At 36.8% G+C, this 18,445-nt stretch overlaps 1 protein-coding gene across 1 annotated transcript; it reads right to left on the bottom strand.

Annotated features, from left to right (window-relative positions):
* Window positions 1-1,825: 1,825 nt before the first annotated feature.
* On the bottom strand, window positions 1,826-7,229 carry LOC141427941 (uncharacterized). The gene is made up of 5 exons (XM_074087555.1): window positions 7,087-7,229; window positions 4,196-4,334; window positions 3,414-3,566; window positions 2,588-2,739; window positions 1,826-2,273 (listed from the first exon to the last, which is right to left on the bottom strand). Exons 1-5 carry the CDS (start codon window positions 7,191-7,193, stop codon window positions 2,075-2,077), a joined length of 750 nt encoding a protein of 249 aa, XP_073943656.1. The 5' UTR covers window positions 7,194-7,229; the 3' UTR covers window positions 1,826-2,074.
* Window positions 7,230-18,445: the final 11,216 nt, after the last annotated feature.

Here is an 18,445-nt window from a genome sequence, read left to right as displayed (position 1 = left end):
GCACTTAATAAGAAATAAATCGTTATTTGAGCTTTTTTGAAAATTCGAGCTGTGAGAGGATGAAAGTATATATGGAAGATCGTCATTATTCGAAGATAAATCGATGAATCTTTATTAAACTTGTCATTGGGGACGTGATAAGAGATGAATAGATATTTGTTCGCGCGTTCTTTAATTTTTTTTCTGTGAGAGTGGTCAGTGCAGTGTAAATACGGTGTATATTCTTAATTATTTATTGTAAATACCTTTATTTGTGTACTTTTCTTCTCTTTTGGTAAGTATCTTAATATTTTTCGATGCAGGAGCCCGATACCCCGGGGGGGCGGTGTCCCCCAGATTCATCATCAGACTGTAAATATTAGTTCAATTAATGAACTAGATAATGGTATGGATACTGACCATACAGATAGTTCCGTAACATCGGATAAAAATAGAAAACGAGTGTGCCCGTCAAAAAATATATGCCGCCATTGCAATAAAAACCGCAGAAAAAAAAATCCGGACTATGTTTTGACTGAAAATGATTGTAATTGTACTAATGATTCTGTGCACAAAGTTAATATTCAACCAATACCTACGACAACTATTAACACTCTATCAACTATAAATACGAACTCTCCATCTCCACCTCAGCCCATAGACACAATCAGAAAAGTTTATATAGATTCTGATTGCAATGTTCACCATTTATGTGCATGTACAAAGAATGCAGGATGCACCTAGTAACGGTACCTCTATTCATCCCATTTCCTTTGGAAATTTCTTAAAGAAAGAGTCATATAAGAACATCATTAATGGTAGCGTGAAAAGAATTGGGAGGAATAGAGTCACATTGTCATTCAATATCTCATCGTGACGATGCTAACAAATTTCTAAATGATAAAAACCTCACTGAAAATAAATATAAAGCTTATATATCCCATCCTTCAGTGTAATAAGAATGGGAATAGTTAAGGGTGTTCCGGCAGAGTGGTCCCTAGAGGAGCAGATCCTGCTGAATTTGTCTGTACGTTTAGGTACAGGAAAAACAACATTAGTATATGGTTCAGCAGTTTGGAAACTATCCCAAACAGTAGTTTTAACATTTGATGGTCAAGTTTTGCCTAACAGTGTCGCAGCATAAAGAATAAAAATCCCTTTCCTATAACATTAAGTGAAAAATTCCTGGTTACGCATGCCTCCGTGAAGATAGGTCAGACGGACATGGTGGTGTAGCTATTCTGGTAAAAAACTCATTTCATTTTAAATACCATATCATCCAATACCATCCCATAGCAGCAATTTCTCTATAATTGCTGCAATTGTAAATAATATCTAATAATATATGTATATATAGTTTCATTGTACCTACATTCATTCCTCATCCTTTATTAGTTATACCTATTTAGGTAGGGACATAAAATCCAGCCGCATCCGCACTACGGCGTGGGTTTTTATCTTCTTCATCATCATCATCATCATCATCCCAGCCTATATACGTCCCACTGCAGGGCACAGGCCTCCTCTCGGAATGAGAGGGCTTGGGCACTAGTTCACACGCGGGCCCAGTGCGGATTGGGAACTTCACACACACCGTTGAATTGCTTCGCAGGCTTGTTGTGCTCGTTTGATCTCTATTCGGCGTTGATCAACAATGTTAATTTCTTACATGAGCAATCCAGTTTACTACAATAACGTAAACTTTGTCATGAAACTCGTGTAGTAAATCAACTGAAGCATCTGTGGGACAGCACCATTTTGAATTTACCTAACTGGCATCATGAATTTTGATTTCTCAGGGTTTATACGTGGGTAAGTAAAATATTTTTAAGAATAACATAAAAAGTTCAAAGTCTCGAGTAGTCTTTATTTTAAAAACAATATAAATCAACAGATATGTAGGTACATGTTAATATTTAACATTCACCGCCAGGAAAATCCTTCACATCAAATTCGCAGGCAGTGAACGAGAAAGTCTATATTTCCGTGCTAAACACATTTACTTTAGGTTCACGCGACAAAAAATACGATTTAAAACATTCTTTATTACCGCCCTATGTAGATGCGTTATTTACTATAAAGCTTTTGCATAGATCTAGTTGTAGGACTCGAGCAGGTCGATAAGTTGTCTCAGGTTGGCGTTGATGAAACTGATGCCGGCGTGGATGGCGTTGCGGATGTTGACCTCCACAACCTTGATGATGACGTTGTCGAAGATGCGGACGAAGGCACCGATGGTCGGGTTCACAAGCCAATCCGTCAGAGGGTTGCCGGTCAGGCGCACGCGCAGGCGGCTGGAACAAAAAACATATTACAGATTGTTCTAAAAGTTTGCAAACATGGCAAAGATAGAACGGACCGCAAGTTGCAGAATGCATCCAGTGTGACGAGGCCTTTACATGATTTATCACTTCATTGTTAGTACGTGCCTCGAGTCTGGCAAGACCATACATAGTTCAAGACTTACAGTGCGACAAAGATCTTAACTAACATGGCAAATAACGGAACTAACGCGGGTACCTTGCTAAACTTTACTTTTTACCCGCTAATAGGAAACTGAAACTCTAAAATGGTACTGTAGGTACTGTCGTATGCTATAGGTATGTACCCGATGTCGTTCATGGAGAACTGCTGCAGATGAATCTCGTCGTTATTGAAATCGATGAGGATGTCTGTGACGACCTTGAAGCGGTCCAGGGAGCCACGGATGCCTCCGGTGGGCCCGATGCGCATCACTTTCACCAAGTACTGGTATACGAACTGAAACATTCAATAAATAGGCTGAAAATAGAGTCTGAGAGAGCTAGGGCCACCATATAGTAACGGTATTTTGGTACCGTTATTCCAAAAAAATATCAACATTATAGAGTACTTAATAACCTGAGCGGGAGGGTAAGACTGCACGTACAGTGCACCTAGTTAGTTAAGTTAGCAAATTTTTAGTCCTGAGCAAAAAATTAATACCATTTTTTCATTGAGCCAAAATCCGGACGTAAGGTTACCTAATGTATCATATATGTATTTAATTGGAAGAAATTTGATCTCCTGCCGAAACTCGTGTTTCACAACATCTTTTGTGTAGCTAGGTGATCTCAGTACCGAACATCCTTTCGTTACTTCCTACCTTACTCCTTACAAATATTATCTGTAGGTAAGCGCGGAATAACAATCAGTTATTGTCATCTGCTACAATTATGAAGTAGGTATTGAAGGTAATAGAGAACGAGTGCATACAATATCTCAATGAAATATGGCCTCCTGTCTAATATTGGGCCATACTCGTACTACCCAAGTTCAATCCGATTCTCATTTCCTGGGGGCTTCACTTGCAATCTACAAATTAGCGCACCCGTTTTGGCGAATCTGATGTTCGGTACAGCGTCCTCAACCGTCTGTAGGGGACACTGACCTCGCTCTATTGTTACAGTGGTTACCTCGAGGTCATTGAACTGCAGCTCGACGCGCACGCGCAGCATCTTGGCGAAGTAGTTGACGGTCTGGTCGCCGGAGCGTGCCACGTTGACGAGCCCGCTCATGTGTCCGTCGTGGATCTTCAACCATGCGCTGTATGTCACCAGGATGTACCTCTGAAATAGAAAATATTATGTCAACGCTGCCGCAATAAGATCAATTATTTTTTCTTCAATCGTTGCGCCACGGCTGAGGATCATGATTATTCTTCGTTCGTTAAACTGTCTCGATCAGTCAAAGCTCCTAATTACAGCCAGTGGCACGGAAGTGTAGCGCTGGCCGTTAAATTATTGAGACAGTGGCGCACGCCAATCGGCGCTTATGTAAGATAATGCACCCTGCCCCGCCCTTTGCTCAGTCCCCTATGATACCTTATGTTGTACTTTGGCGCATCAACGGTCACCGCCACACTTCCGTACCTACTGCAAACTTGTACAACCATACATTCGTGCCCTAAAATGAACGCTTTATTGTCCATAATGTTCTCTAATTAAGGTTAGAACGTCCGTGTGCTCAACACGCTAATACCCATAGATGACCCCCCCCCCGCGGTCACCACTGTAGCTTCTGACAAAATTAAAGACGGCAACTATTGGGACAGTAAGTAACAAGCACTCGTGCGTTTTCTTATTGGGTACTTTAAAGCGAACGTGTTCGAGACGATTATTGCAACAAAAACTAAACAGACTATTTACTCGGTGACTCGGGCTTTAACTCCAGAGTAAAGCACCATTAATGGACTAACCACTTCGAAGCCTTCCTCAACATCGGGCAGATCCATGGGGTCTAAGCCGAACTGCTGGATCAGCGGCACCAGCATCGAGATGGTCTCATCCACGTAGTCGTTCACGTTCGCTGTGATGCCTAAGTCGCCCCATTTTCCCCTGTAATTAGAGTGAAAATTGATATTTATTACGATAGTTATTTCTCAGGTTCCATCCTGGTATGCGATTCAGTATCTTCAACTGCAGGTACCTACTTAGTGCAACCAGAACTCGATAAAATATGCACAAATAGCGCTATTTACTCGACACGCCTACGCGCTTCACACAAATATGATAATGATAAGTAGGAAGTAGGTAAACTAGTAGTTGAATAACTGCTTAGATCATACTTCGTTCAAAGTTGAATAATAAGTATATAAGAAATAACAGGAACTACAAAAATTTGCACATTCCTATTGTTGGTAGATACGACTAAGTACCTACCTTAATCAATGTTTAATTTATCACAAAATTGATCCAATCCATATCTATCAGTATCTTCAGCTGGTAGCTACTATTGTGTTAGCTATCTATGCGATGTAAAGATAGGATATAAAAAATAGCCCGTGTGCCTACCTGTTTATATCATTAACTATAGCATAGGGGTACATACTTGTAAGATTGTCTAGCGAACAATATCTATTATATAATACCTTAAAAACGAGCTATATATATATATATATATATATATATATATACAAGAATATATATGTGGGAATGAGGGTGGATTTGCGGACGAATGGTTTGATGGACAAGAGCGGACGGAATGACTGAAGACTAATGTGGAGTGAATGAGACGAGCGAATGAGTAAAAAAGATTTGAGTTACGATCGGGTGAGCCTACGTGCTAGTTGTGATTTTTGTTGCTTCCTTGCTATCAGTGTATTCCATATTTAATTTTTTTTTAATAAACTTTTTACTTTTTGTTTTAAAAGTTTGTTTGCCTTCAAACGATCCCACATATATATGTATATATTCCGGGGATCTCGGAAACGGCTCCAACAATTTCCATAGGGGTAACATAGAAAGGTACAACAAAAATATCGGTGTCGGTTAATTTATACATCTTACGTTAAACTAAAAAAAAACAATAAAATGCGCTACTGGACAGCGCCATACATAATAAATAAATATATATGTACTGTATGTGTGTATACTTAGGTACATTTTTTTAGGGTGTATGTCTGTCCGCGACTAAGCTCAGAGACCGTTTTTTTTTTAGTCCTACCTCCAACATGATCGGAGCCTATTTCTTCTAATTCTCGATCATTCCAGAGGCCTTATATTGCCTAACGTTTCAGACGCCCGCGCTCGCAATCAAATACTTAACAGATTTCGCATACAAAAACTGTCATTTGATTGCGATCGTGAGCGCCAGACATGTTGGCAATAGTCATTTTCACCACTTCTTTCCATAATCTGATACAGACAGGATGAGGGTAGAATGATTATGATAGTAGGTATTGACTACTGCGCGGGCGCTCACGATTACATGCACCATCTCCTTGAATAGGTAGTTGTTTATTTTAAAATGAAATGGTTACCATTGTTCAATACCTTTTGGCGTACAGAAAGAAATCGTGAATGTGATTGTGATTACGATTGCGTAAGTCAATATTTTCGTGTGTGTATGTATGTATATTTGTTACCTACTCTTTCACACCTTAGTTCGCCTTTGTCCCTAGATACATGTGTTTTAAGGTTAGTTAGTCTATTTTCCTTGTTTTGTGTTTGTTTATTTTTATGCAATAAAGGGTTAACATAGAATGCGTCTCGCGCGACGGATTTAAACAAAATTTGGAGTGTAGACGGCTTAGTCTCCGCAATATTATTGATGCCTCTTTTTATTCCGATATTCTCTTGGCATCGGGATGTACAGTCAAACAAATTGAATCATGACCCAGAGTGGAACCTTCTAATCATCAATTTTACTATTATTTCCTTGACAAAAGTATGAGATGTCAACATGACATTAGTAGCACAAAGGCTCCACCCTGGGTCATGATTCAGTTTGTTCGACTGTACCTACGCGTGTAAAATTTTAAATCTCTACCACTCAGAGAGACTTGAAACTTTCAATGGGTGTTTTTATTGAAGACCGCCCTGAAATTTCCAGGAATCCCCCATTAGAACATTACGAAATGCGATTCAACTGCCTGACCTAATGGTTTGTGCGAGCGAAGCCGCTGCTAAAGTAAACCGTAAACGCTAGTTAGTTTAACTATACCTAACAACTGCAGCACTAAGTCTGCGTTGTTATCTGTGTGCACAAAATATAAAATATATATGCAGAAATTTTTCATTCGCGGGTTGTGCACTAAAAACGAATTCATCTTTAAAAACCTATGCTTACCTACTGAAATTTTCTAACAGTCTTTTGGTAATTTCATTATTATTACGTCTTTGAGTTACAATTGAAGCATTTTACATTTACTTATACCTATTCAATCGATCCTTAGATGGTCATGTCTTATGTGTTTTGTTATAAAGCAGGTCGGTAGCATAAAGCAGCATAGCAACAGACTAACCACTTATAATAAAGCTCATAGCTCATCACGCAGACGCAGATTCACTACCCTACACACAGCAGTCGAGGCGAGGCGTTTGACGAACCGACGACGATTAAGAACGACCTGTTCTATACAAATTAATGCAAGTTGTCAATTGTAGGCACGAACGCTTCAAGCCGGTACCATCCAGCGTCCGTGGGTAGCATAGATTGTTAATTAATATCTACTGCGACGAGAAACCTTAGTCACTTGTAGTTGATTGACAATCCTAAAAGTCCCGTGCTGCTGGAAAGAAACCTTTTTAGGTATATGCGATAGATCGAGGAATTTAGCTTTGATAGTATTACTAGAGCGGTACTCACTCAGCTTTTTCGGGCAACAACGGTGCATGCAGGCTCTGGCCGCTTGTCGCTTCCGCAGCCGCCACCGCCACCGCCAACACCACCGCTATATACAACTTCAACATCATTAGGTATGCAAATGCTAATGAATACTCCAACCTTTATCTCTCCTTTTTATTTTATATGGACCCTTGGGCGTGATACGAAGTTGATTAAACAAACTGTTATCACAGAATTAGCGATTACAAATCAGTGTCGATCGTGATTTAGATCCTTATAAATCATAATTAATGAGTTTTACGTTCAATGCCTAATATATCTGTTTATTATTTTACTCTTATCGATTAGGTTGTTAGCCACATTTACGCATTCGGCTACCTACAGTAGGTTAGGTATAATAATCGCATATATATACTTTGATTTTGTTCTAAGAACATTCAGCCATCAGTCGCCCTGACTGCATTTGTGAATGATCGACGTTTTATTATATTTACCACTTATCAAAAATCGATAGGCCTATATAAATACAGGAACATTAACGATTGCATTGTTTCTTAGACAACTTATAAAAAAAATATATAACAAAAAATAGAACCGACTACAAAAAACCATGAAAATAATTTTGTACCAGTCTGAAGTCGGTGCCTCAGCACGAGCCAGCAGGAGTGGACCTATAATCGTCTACCTCGCCTGCAACCTATACGAGTATTCATGTTTTTAAACAATTGCTTTGCTCACCCGCGACTCTAGGGACCCCTAGGGTCGCGGATGAGCAAAGCTACTTTGCGGAGTTTCACACCATACCAATGAACTATAATTAATTATAGTTTATTGATATGGACCTGCGCAAAGTAACGCCTGATTCCATAAATTATTCATGTTGGTCGTTTACAAGTGTGTCGTCTAGTTTATTTATTAATAAATATATTTATTTTGTCGAGTACTGCCTTTTCGCAACGTAACGTTTGGCAACCTGTGCCCTTAGTGTAAGTTTTCGGTTACAAAATAAGTCTCGATCGCGTTCGCGTTAAAGTCTCACTTTTTATGCAAACACGAACAGCGCCTCTAGCGGAATGTTTGCGATGTTCGTGTTTCCATGCAAATTGCGATTTTAACGCGAACGCGATCGAGACGTATTTTGTAACCGAAAACTTACACTAAGGGTACTGTTTCATTTCGCAAACTCTAAAACTGTAAATATTTCAGGATTTATTTCAGGGCCATCGTGTAGAACCCTTTAGGTTAGGTTAGGTTAGTTTTATAAACATCCTGAAACATTTACGGTTTCAGAAATATTAAACAGTTGGTAAATGAAAAGTTGCGAAATTAAACAGGTTGGTTATTCGCCGAAACATTAGTAAACCTTATTTTGTAACTGTGATCAAACTTATTGAATAGTAATGTCCACACCGACGACATTTTTAGCCCTTACATCTAGGTAAGAAGTATTCTATGGATAATGTCGTTGACTGTACAGTCGACTTCATAAACTTGTGAGCTAAAATTTGATAAAAATATGTGAACACGCGTCTACGCTCTTAACAATTGAGTCGTGTTCAGATATTTTTGATCAAATTTATACTTACAACTTTATGAACTCGACTGTACTACCTAAATTTTGTGTGTTATTTTTATTCTACCACCAATTGTAGATACAGTACTTAGTTGTTTGGTATCCCTGAAAATAAATAAATACTTAAATAAAAAACTTTTGAAACTGCAATGACCTTACGAGAAACCTAAACATACTTCTAGATATTATTTAATCACTATTATAAATCGCCTATGACACTTTTCACCTCTACAAGTAGGTAAGTAAGTACTTCTCTTGTCTGTATTTTTCCAACATTAAAATGTCTTAATCTTGATTGCGTCAGAAATAGTTTTAAACTATTATCACCTTTTTTCTAATAATGGGCTGGTAGTGATTGTTATGTACTTATTACCTACTTACTTGATACAATGGTTTCGCAACGAAGTACTTGGCGGAGACTGAGTGTTTATGATAATAATTAACAACAAATTAAACACAATCACAAAAGGTCGGCTAAGGCCGAGTCGGACTTGCGCACTGAGGGTTCCATCTAATCTTAAAAGCACGCAAAAAAAATGATTGTAGGTAAGTAGGTAGTACCAATACCTATACTGGAGACCTAGACTAGCATGCTAGTTTTGTCACGAATACCTATATATTAGCCCTTTTCTAGCCAGTGAGCAAGTAGGTGTATTACTACATACTTACTTATCTAACAAATTTAAGCGTTAAACAATAATTTAAATGACATGACACATTGACAAAGATTTTCGCGTTAGGTATTAATCAAATTAGACGCCAACCATGCATATTTACTTACTCATTATAATAAAGTGACGCATTACTACGAATAGTACCTAATAGCCAAATATACAAATGTCCAAATATAGAATAGATGCGTTACGATTTATCTTGAGAATTCTTTTTACATCAAAAAGAAATAGTAGATTGTACAACAAGAGCATAAAACGACCTATTTTACCCAAGACGTACTTACATAGCTACCCGAGCCTGTACGGCGAGGGTGGATAAACACGTCGAGGGGAAAATGAGTTTAATGCTCGAGTTTACACTCAGCTTTTCACTTAGATTGCGAGGATATGAAATAGCGTCAGTGGAAACAATTGTTACTTTCTATGTACCTTTTATTTTTAAAGCATTATTATATACTTAACTACAATTTTTTTAGTTTTATTGATTTATTTTAATTAATTTGATTGATTTTTAGTTTTATATAAATTAAATTAATAAATATATATATGTAGAAACTTTTTTAACACGCTTTTATTAGGTCGACCTGTATGTAACTATAACTAACTATGTAATGGAATCGTAATGGTAGCGTAATGAAAATTGACAGCTGTATGTAGTTCTGATGACAATACAATAATATGGTACTGTCGAACTGATCTGATGATGGAGCCGGGAGATATGAACTGGAACTTCATGATGGATAATCGTATTATAGCTGTTTTGGATTTCTTAGAAAAGTCTGGTAAAATATTTCGTTATAAAAGACCAAAAAGTATAAAATAAATTAATAGTTTAAAAAACAGGAAAGACTTTCTTGTTAACAAATACTAATACTAACTACCTGTTCCAGCGCCCCTCGCTTATACAATCAAATATTTTAATTAAAAGCACATAGTTTACACTTCAGCCCAGAATTAAAGACAACTTGAACGATCCATAATTTATTTTTTGTTTTTACGTGCATTTATAAAAGGGTGTTTTTCTAGTATTTTTTAAACTATTAATTTTTGTTTGTGGCTGTTGACACCTGATTACCTTGCATGGTCCTAGACGAAGATTTTACTGTATGCACTACAGCAGACGTAAAGTGGGGGTGATTTTTTTTTCTCATCCAACCCTATAGTGTGGGGTATCGTTGGAAGGTCTTTTAAAACCATTAGGGGTTTGCTAATACGATTATACGATTCATTGATTTTTTGCGAAATATTCAACTTTAAAGTGCAAATTTTCATTAAAATCGAGCGTCCCCCCCCCCTCTAAAATCTAAACCGGTGGGTGAAAAATTTCAAAAAATTCGGGATGGTAGTAAGTATATCAAACTTTCAAGGAAAACTATAACGGCTAAGTTTGCTTGAGAATTATTAGTAGTTTTACTCTTAAATAGCAGCCTAGTGTACCTAAAATATACCTTAACTTGGAAGATTCCGTATAAAATGTCGGACACGCCCAAAATGGCTAAGGAACCCTATTTTGGGCGTGGCCGACACGCTCTTGGCCGGTTTTTTTATTTACACGGACCTCCAGTGCGCGAAAACGGTTCACACTTGGCAGGTTTATTAACAGTGGACAACAACCGAAAATACGTTATCATTATTTATCATAAAGTAGCTTTTTGTTTCGGTAGCATCTGTTGAAAAACGTTATAAAAAGCGCCATCGGAAAAAATGCCCTTGACAGAAACATCATATCTAATTTGAGGTTTGTTCTACTGAATACCTAAACAATCAGAATATGTTCAATATTGTTCTTAATTTTTACTTATATAAACTTGATTTTTCATAAGCTTCTCTCTCCATTATTCTCAATTTCTCAGTGATGAGAATTGTGTAGGTACGCGATCATTACGCTAATTTTGTAAATCGTTTTTTTTTTGTGACGGATTGTCGTAAGTTATTTAATAAATAACATTGCATTTCATTAGTATACAGTCCAAACTTAATTCTAATGAAGATATCGAAGACATCAATACTAGTTTCATTTATTCGTTAACTAGCTGTTGCCTGCGACTCCGTCCACGTAGAATTCGTTTATCCCTATCCCGCGTGCAATTTCCCGGGTTAAAAACTATCCTATGTCCTTCACCGGGACCCAAACTATCTGTGTACCGAATTTCATCCAAGTCGGTTCAGCGGTTTTGACGCGAAGAGGTAGGTAACAAACAACAGACTAACCAACTTTTGCATTTATAATACGTATATGTGGGGAGGTTTTGCTATTTTTCATATTATATTTCATTTGAAAATATTAAAAAAACTTTTCCTATTTTAGCTAAACAATTTCTGCAAGAAACGGAACGTTTAGGTATAATATTGTAAACCGGAGAAATTTTAATATTCTGTGCTATATTTGCCTATAGTTTTTACCCGACTGCGAAGAAGGAGGGTTATGTGTTTGTTAATCGCCAGTTTGTATCTAAATAAAATTACCTTTGATCATACACAAATAGTTAACGTTTCACAACTAAACCACCGCATCAAATTTGATGAAATTTGGAATGGAAAAAAGCTTGAACTCCAGGGGATATAAGTTAATAAACTTCAATATTTTAAAGGAGCACTAAGTGCTTATAAAAATAACCTGATGTCTTGTAAATGGCAAGCTTTAATTTAGTTTGTAGGCTCTTAAATATTTTTAACGTTTCATTTTATTTTTCATTGTTCGGCGATATTGCCATTTTTTTACTTCAGTAAAACAACAGCTGGTCATACTACAGTTTTTTTGGAAATCATTCAATATAAGGATTTTTTTGTATATGGCTCTTACGTGTAATTTTAATAACGTAGTATATTTTCGAATCGACCAAAATATGGTTTCGGAAGATGGTAAAAAAAATTGTACCTACCCTAAAATAGGTGATTTTTTTGCGCAAAAATGCTATCAGTAAATTTGCTATCTTAATATGTTTGAATAATTTAGTTTTTAGACCCGTAAGCTGCACTATCATGTCCACGTACAGTCGAGTTCGTAAGCTTGTGAGCAAACATTTCATCAAAAATATCTGAACACGACTCTATTGTTAACAGCGTAGAAGCGTGTTCAGATAGTTTTGTTTAAACTTTTGCTGACAAGTTTATGAACTCGACTGTACTTACAACTTACTTGTTTTGTAAAGTTAGACATTAATAGGTTTTAATAATTTATTGAATCAGGCGTTACTTTGCGGAGGTCCATATAGGAGAAACAATAACTTTGCTGACCTGCGACCTTTATGATAGCTATGATACCTACATTTTAAAGAAGCGTGTCTAAAGTGATTTATCATATTACCTATGATTTATTATATTTATCATTTACATAACCTAGTTCTATATTATTTAATCTTTATCTTTGTGATATTATAAACACTGAAGGTGTATAAATTGTTACCCGACACTATTTAATTAAGGGGTGAATGTGTCTTAAAATTAAAAATGTTTTCCGACTTCCCATTCAAAAAGCCCAATCAGCTGATTTACTTACGTATTATGGGAAAGGAAAAAAAAATTTTTTTTATTATTTCTACCCATTTTTCTGAAATGTTAACTTTTTACCCGACTGCCCGAAGGAGGGTTATGTTTTTCAAGCGTATGTATGTAAGTATGTATGTATGCATGTTACAGTTGTGGTCATATAATTAAGAACGATTTTTTATAGAGAAGATTTTTTCAAACTGACAAGTGTTACTAACTGTATGTATATTTTTGTACTTCTCTCGGTATTTGTAAAACTTTTCCTTACTAGAGGTAAATTCATTTATACATATAATTGGCTAAAAAATAAATAGATAAACTTTATATATTACATCTAAACCTAGTATTACTACTTACTGGCTGGTCATATAATTAAGAACGCTGAATATTTTTTTTTTATTCAAATTTAAATAGAGAACGGACCGCCGCTTTGTGGTTTTAGGTTATTATTTGAATAATTAATAAAGTCTTAAAGGCGATTGCTTTATATAAAAACAACGGGGAAAAATAAAAGTTGTAAAAATCTACAAGAAAAGTAATACTAAAACTTCGCGACAAGAATTGGTCGTATAAACACATAGCCGATCATCTGCAATGTTCAAAAACTATGGTTTTCCACGCCATAAAGCATTTTGCTACGTATCAAACTACTTCAAATGTTCCGCGTGTACCTAGACAAAGAAAGTCATCTCGTCGAGATGATCGAAATATCGTTCGTTTGGCAAAACAAAATTCTTTTAAAGGGTCTAATGAGTTGAGAAAAGAATATTTTGGCGAAAACAACCCTTCAGCAATCTCGGCACGCAGTATTCGAATGCGTTTGGTGGAAGAAAAGTTGCACGGAAGGATAGCAAGGAAGGTGCCTATGTTGAAACGGTGTCATAGGCAAGCCCGGCTTGCATTTGCAAGAAGATATGAAAACTGGACAGTCAGACAGTGGAAAAACGTTCTTTTTTCTGACGAGACAAAAATAAATAGGGTATGTTCTGATGGCAAACGATATGTAAAACGGCCTCCAAATAAAGCATCCGACCCAAAGTACACAAAAGTAACTTTAAAGCATGGCGGGGAAATGTAAAAATTTGGGGATGTTTTTCTGGACATGGTGTTGGACCTGTTAGGCTGATAGAAGGAAACATGGATCAATTTCAATACAAAAACATACTGGAAGAAACAATGTTACCATATGCTGAAGGCGTGCCTCCGGTTATTTGGACATTCCAGCACGACAATGATCCCAAGCATACTGCACGTACCGTTAAGGAATTCCTCACATCGCAATCAGTTTCTGTCTTAGATTGGCCAGCCAACAGCCCCGATCTTAGAGCAATAGAGCACCTTTGGTGCGAAGTCAAGAAAAAAGTTTCAAATCGACAGTGTGGCAATTTAAGAGAACTGTATGACGTATTCTTAGAAGAATGGAACTCTATCTCTCTTGCGAAATGTCAAAAAATGATAGATTCAATGCCTCGCCGGTGTAAGGCAGTAATAAAAAGCCGTGGACATGCTACTAACTATTAATTTTAGTTAAAATGTATTACATTGCTTTTTTTTCTGTACAAACTTCACGTTAGTGTGATTTAGTTAATCTAAGTTTCAAATAAAAAAACTTTCGAACAGTTCAATAAATCGTTCTTAATTATTTGTCCAGCTTCATTACTATTTGAATTTGTTACTAAAGAGAATAAAAACAAAATTTGTAAAAAAATGACAGTAATTTTATTCTTTATTCTAAATCCCGTTTGCTCTATTCATGTGGCTATTTCATAACGTAACTAGTTACTTCTAAGAAGGACCCACGACTACACATGACATGATTTAGTTAAAAATAATCTGGAACTTCAAATCGTTCTTAATTACGTGGCCACCACTGTATGTACTTATGTATATTTTGTAACCAACAATTTTTTATTTTAGTCTTAATTAACCTGTAAGTACATTATATAAGGTTTAACTATAGGTGCAACGTATTATCTTAACTACGAAAAACTTCTTAGTTGGTGACTCAGTCCTTAAATATATATTTTTTTAATTAAAAGTGAGGCCAGATCATTGATATACCTACATCATACCTACCATTTTTTTTAAAGAAGAAACCTACGCCTAACCTATACACAAACATATGTATACATTCAATTCGCTCTTAATTACTTCTTCATTTCTAAGTATTTCCCAAGATACATTTTATAACCAGTATCTTAATAGACCACAGCATAATTTATTTTCCCAATAATTCGGGTAACAGTGGAGCAGCTGGCATTACAATTTGTCACGCACACTAGCATCCTTGCAAATTGTCTTACACCGTTCCTACGCACACTACAATATTGAGTTGCCGCATTCACGAACCTTTTGCTTTTAGCACAGAATCCTACTAATATTATAAATGTGAAAGTTTGTGAGTGAGTGAGTGAGTGAGTATGTTTGTTACTTTTTCACGCTTAAACGGCTGGACGGATTTGGATGAAATTTGGCGGAAAGTTAGTTTATAACCTGGATTAAAACATAGGATACTTTTTATCCCGATATTCCCACGGGATAGGGATAAAATCTCGAAATAACAACCGCTGGGCTTAGAGGCATGAAATTTGTTATGTAGGTAGCCGGACGTCTGGAATAACACATACGCTACTTTTTATCCCGATATTTCTATGGGATAGTTTTGTAACTAAGGGACCCCATACATCCGTGTATTATTGTTATTATTATTTTGTAATTTTTTCTTTAATTGTATACTTACTGTAGTTTTTAAGTATTTTATTTGTACTTATTTTATTTTGAAAAAATGTCTTTCTGCCAAGCTTCTTGCGGCGCATTCTTCTTGGCAATGATGGTCTTTCCGAAAGTGCTGGTATTTAAAAAAATGACGTGTAAAAGGGGTTTAGAGTCTTGAATTTTGTACAGTTATTCACAACACAACCTCAATGAAGACCACGATATAAATTTTGGAAATTTCCAGGGGAATTTTGTAAAATCCCGAAAATTTAAATTGCAACTACCAGACCGAATAGTTTACGCGTGCGAAGCCGCGGGTAAAAGCTAGTATATAATAGTACTGACGTACAGAATGGCCACGCTCCACCCCGCACCGGTTCGAGTCACCCCACCCCTCAAGCGCAGATTGCAGGAAAACCGCAGGAAAGCAGTCGGGCGCGCAACGCGATGTACGAGTATGTCGGTCGCACCGTCGCACGGCACTAAGTTCGGGAGCAATAATTACATATTACATACGATTTAACAATCGAATGTTCAGAGACAAATCCTTTAAAAGGAAATATTTTAGTGTAAGTAATCTTTAATTAATAAGGTCTCAAATGATTAAAACAATAAACTTTAATTTATAAAACATTCATTTGTATTTATTTCCTAAAAACTCGAAAATCAATCATATTCTAATAATATGTCGCTCGTACAAAGTCACATAATTTTCCGTGAAATCCGCGCGCCGGCAGTTCATTGCTCGGCTCGGTGGCCGTGAGTCCACGAGCAAGCGCCAACTTGTCAGTGGGCGCGCGAGAAATAGAGGTTCCTACCCTGCCTACTTCCTTTTGTAAATAAATAATGCTTTCTAAAAGTATCGCGATTAATACATGAAATAACTAATTAGGTACCGAATAATTCGTTCAAGTGTGTAGTCATATATTTATTGTAATTTAAAATAATAATGCTTAAATACATAGACAGACACATTTTAAGTAGGTTTAAATAAAAATATATGATTAACGATTACATTTATTTACACATCTAAGCCATACCTGCATACCCTATAGTACTAGGGTTTTGCGATAGTCAGCCCTGTGTGTTACGCACACATTGATGCGTGTACAGACGTCGTCGTGCCTATGTAGATTCAAGAACGCGTATTTTGTATGGCGTGGCCGCCCTGTGCTTTTAAGGGCAACACACAGAGAGAGCGGGCGCGGGTCGTACGCGGGCCCGCGACGGGCGTATTTGCATGGCTAGGCGGTATATGGACGCCTTCACACAGAACGCGGGCGCGGGCGCGGGTCGTGCGCGGGCCCGCGCCTTTCGCCCGTCGTCACAAACAGCGCGAGCCGAGCGCAGTGTTACCAACTCTCAAAAATATTTATCCCTAAAGCTTAAGTTAAAAACCCCTAAAACTCGTTTTTAATGAAAATGTTTACTTTAAATTTGAATATTTCGCAAAAAAAATACTGAATCGAAAAATCGTCTTAGTAACCCCCTAATGCTTTTAATTTAAAAGACCCTACACTATAGGGTTGGATGAGAAAAAAACCCTTACTAAAGTAAGGGTTTTTTTTCTATGGGAGGTACAGACTGACAGACAGACAGACATGGCGAAACTATAAAGGTTCCGTTTTTGCCATTTTGGCTCCGGAACCCTAAAAACCGTATTCATGCGCAGTAGCTAGTTCATTTAGGCGAGAATAAAATTTATTTATTTTATTTTTTTAATTAATTGGTAGGTACTACAGAAAAATCTGTTATTTTTTCCACTGACTAGTATAAGCTTATTCCTGTCTATAAAAAAAAATCAGCCACTTTTAAAAATTTCATCCATCGCCCATCATTACATAAATTGGATTTAATTAAGTAAGTAAATAAAGTTAGACCTTGGTGCGCAAGCGCGTTTGTCGTTTTCCACATATATCTCGCGGCACTATAATTCTGTGTCTCTAGTGGTTCTAGAACTGTTTTAATTTGTACTCCAAAAGTCACCAGATACCTAAACCATTTCTGTCGTCAAAACTTTTTTGTGGTCGCTAAGATTTAAGCAAAAGTCGTCACTTCTAGGGACTAAGTCACTAAACTGGCAACATTGATAGCCGCCGCGGGCCCGTCGCGGGTCCGACCCGCTCTCTGTGTGAATACAACGAACCGCGCGGCTCACGCGGCGGACACCGTGTTCTGTGTGTGTTGCCCTTTAGGTAGCGCAATCATTCATCTAAGCCTAAAAAATTAAAAGTTATGAAACGTTACTACTTTCTTATTTTTGCGAATTGTCATCAGTTCTTTGTACTCAATATTTATTTATTAATATTACAATTTATGATCTAGACCAGTGATGGGCCGAACATGGGTTTCACCGAATACGAATATTCGGCCGAATGTTCGGTAAAACTTTTACCGAACCGAATATTCGGCATAATTGATTCCTAAGTAGAAACTAAAAATATGATTCATTTTTCTTGAAATGTTTAATCATGCAACTCTTGATTAGAACAAAAAACTTGCAGAATCATACAATAAATACCTCATTGATTGATGAGTGATTCTGCAAGTTTTTTGTTCTAATCAAGAGTTGCATGATTAAACATTTCAAGAAAAACGAATCATATTTTTAGTTTCTACTTAGGAATATAATCATATCAACATTTATTTTATTATAAAAATCACTAGCTTAATCTCAAAGCAGCTACATACTTATATTTTTTTTTTAATTAATAACCATCTTTTTTTATCTGCTGTTTTTGGAAATAAAGCTACGGTGTCAACAAAAACAAAGCCTCATTGTACCTCATAAAAATACAGTAAAAAGAAGAGTACTTTCCACTTTGCCGGTCATTCGGTGATTTAGCCGAATATTCGGTAAACCTGCCGAAAATGCCGAATACCGGATATAAAACGAATATTCGGCCCTTCCCTAATCTAGACACGCGGT

Source organism: Choristoneura fumiferana, chromosome Z (genome assembly GCF_025370935.1).
Source record: "Choristoneura fumiferana chromosome Z, NRCan_CFum_1, whole genome shotgun sequence".
Taxonomy (NCBI): Eukaryota; Metazoa; Arthropoda; class Insecta; order Lepidoptera; family Tortricidae; genus Choristoneura; species Choristoneura fumiferana.
The sequence above is the reverse complement of the archived record's forward strand: the minus strand, read 5'-3'. Positions and strand labels throughout refer to the sequence as shown.

What these genes read in the sequence shown, in the direction of transcription:
- LOC141427941 (XM_074087555.1), bottom strand. Translation starts at nt 7,193, where the DNA reads ATGATGTTGAAGTTGTATATAGCGGTGGTGTTGGCGGTGGCGGTGGCG. An exon ending in TTGAGGAAGGCTTCGAAGTG is followed by an intron (nt 3,567 to 4,195) that starts GTTAGTCCATTA and finishes TTTCTATTTCAG; the next exon opens with AGGTACATCCTGGTGACATA. An exon ending in TTCTCCATGAACGACATCGG is followed by an intron (nt 2,274 to 2,587) that starts GTACATACCTAT and finishes TTTTTGTTCCAG; the next exon opens with CCGCCTGCGCGTGCGCCTGA.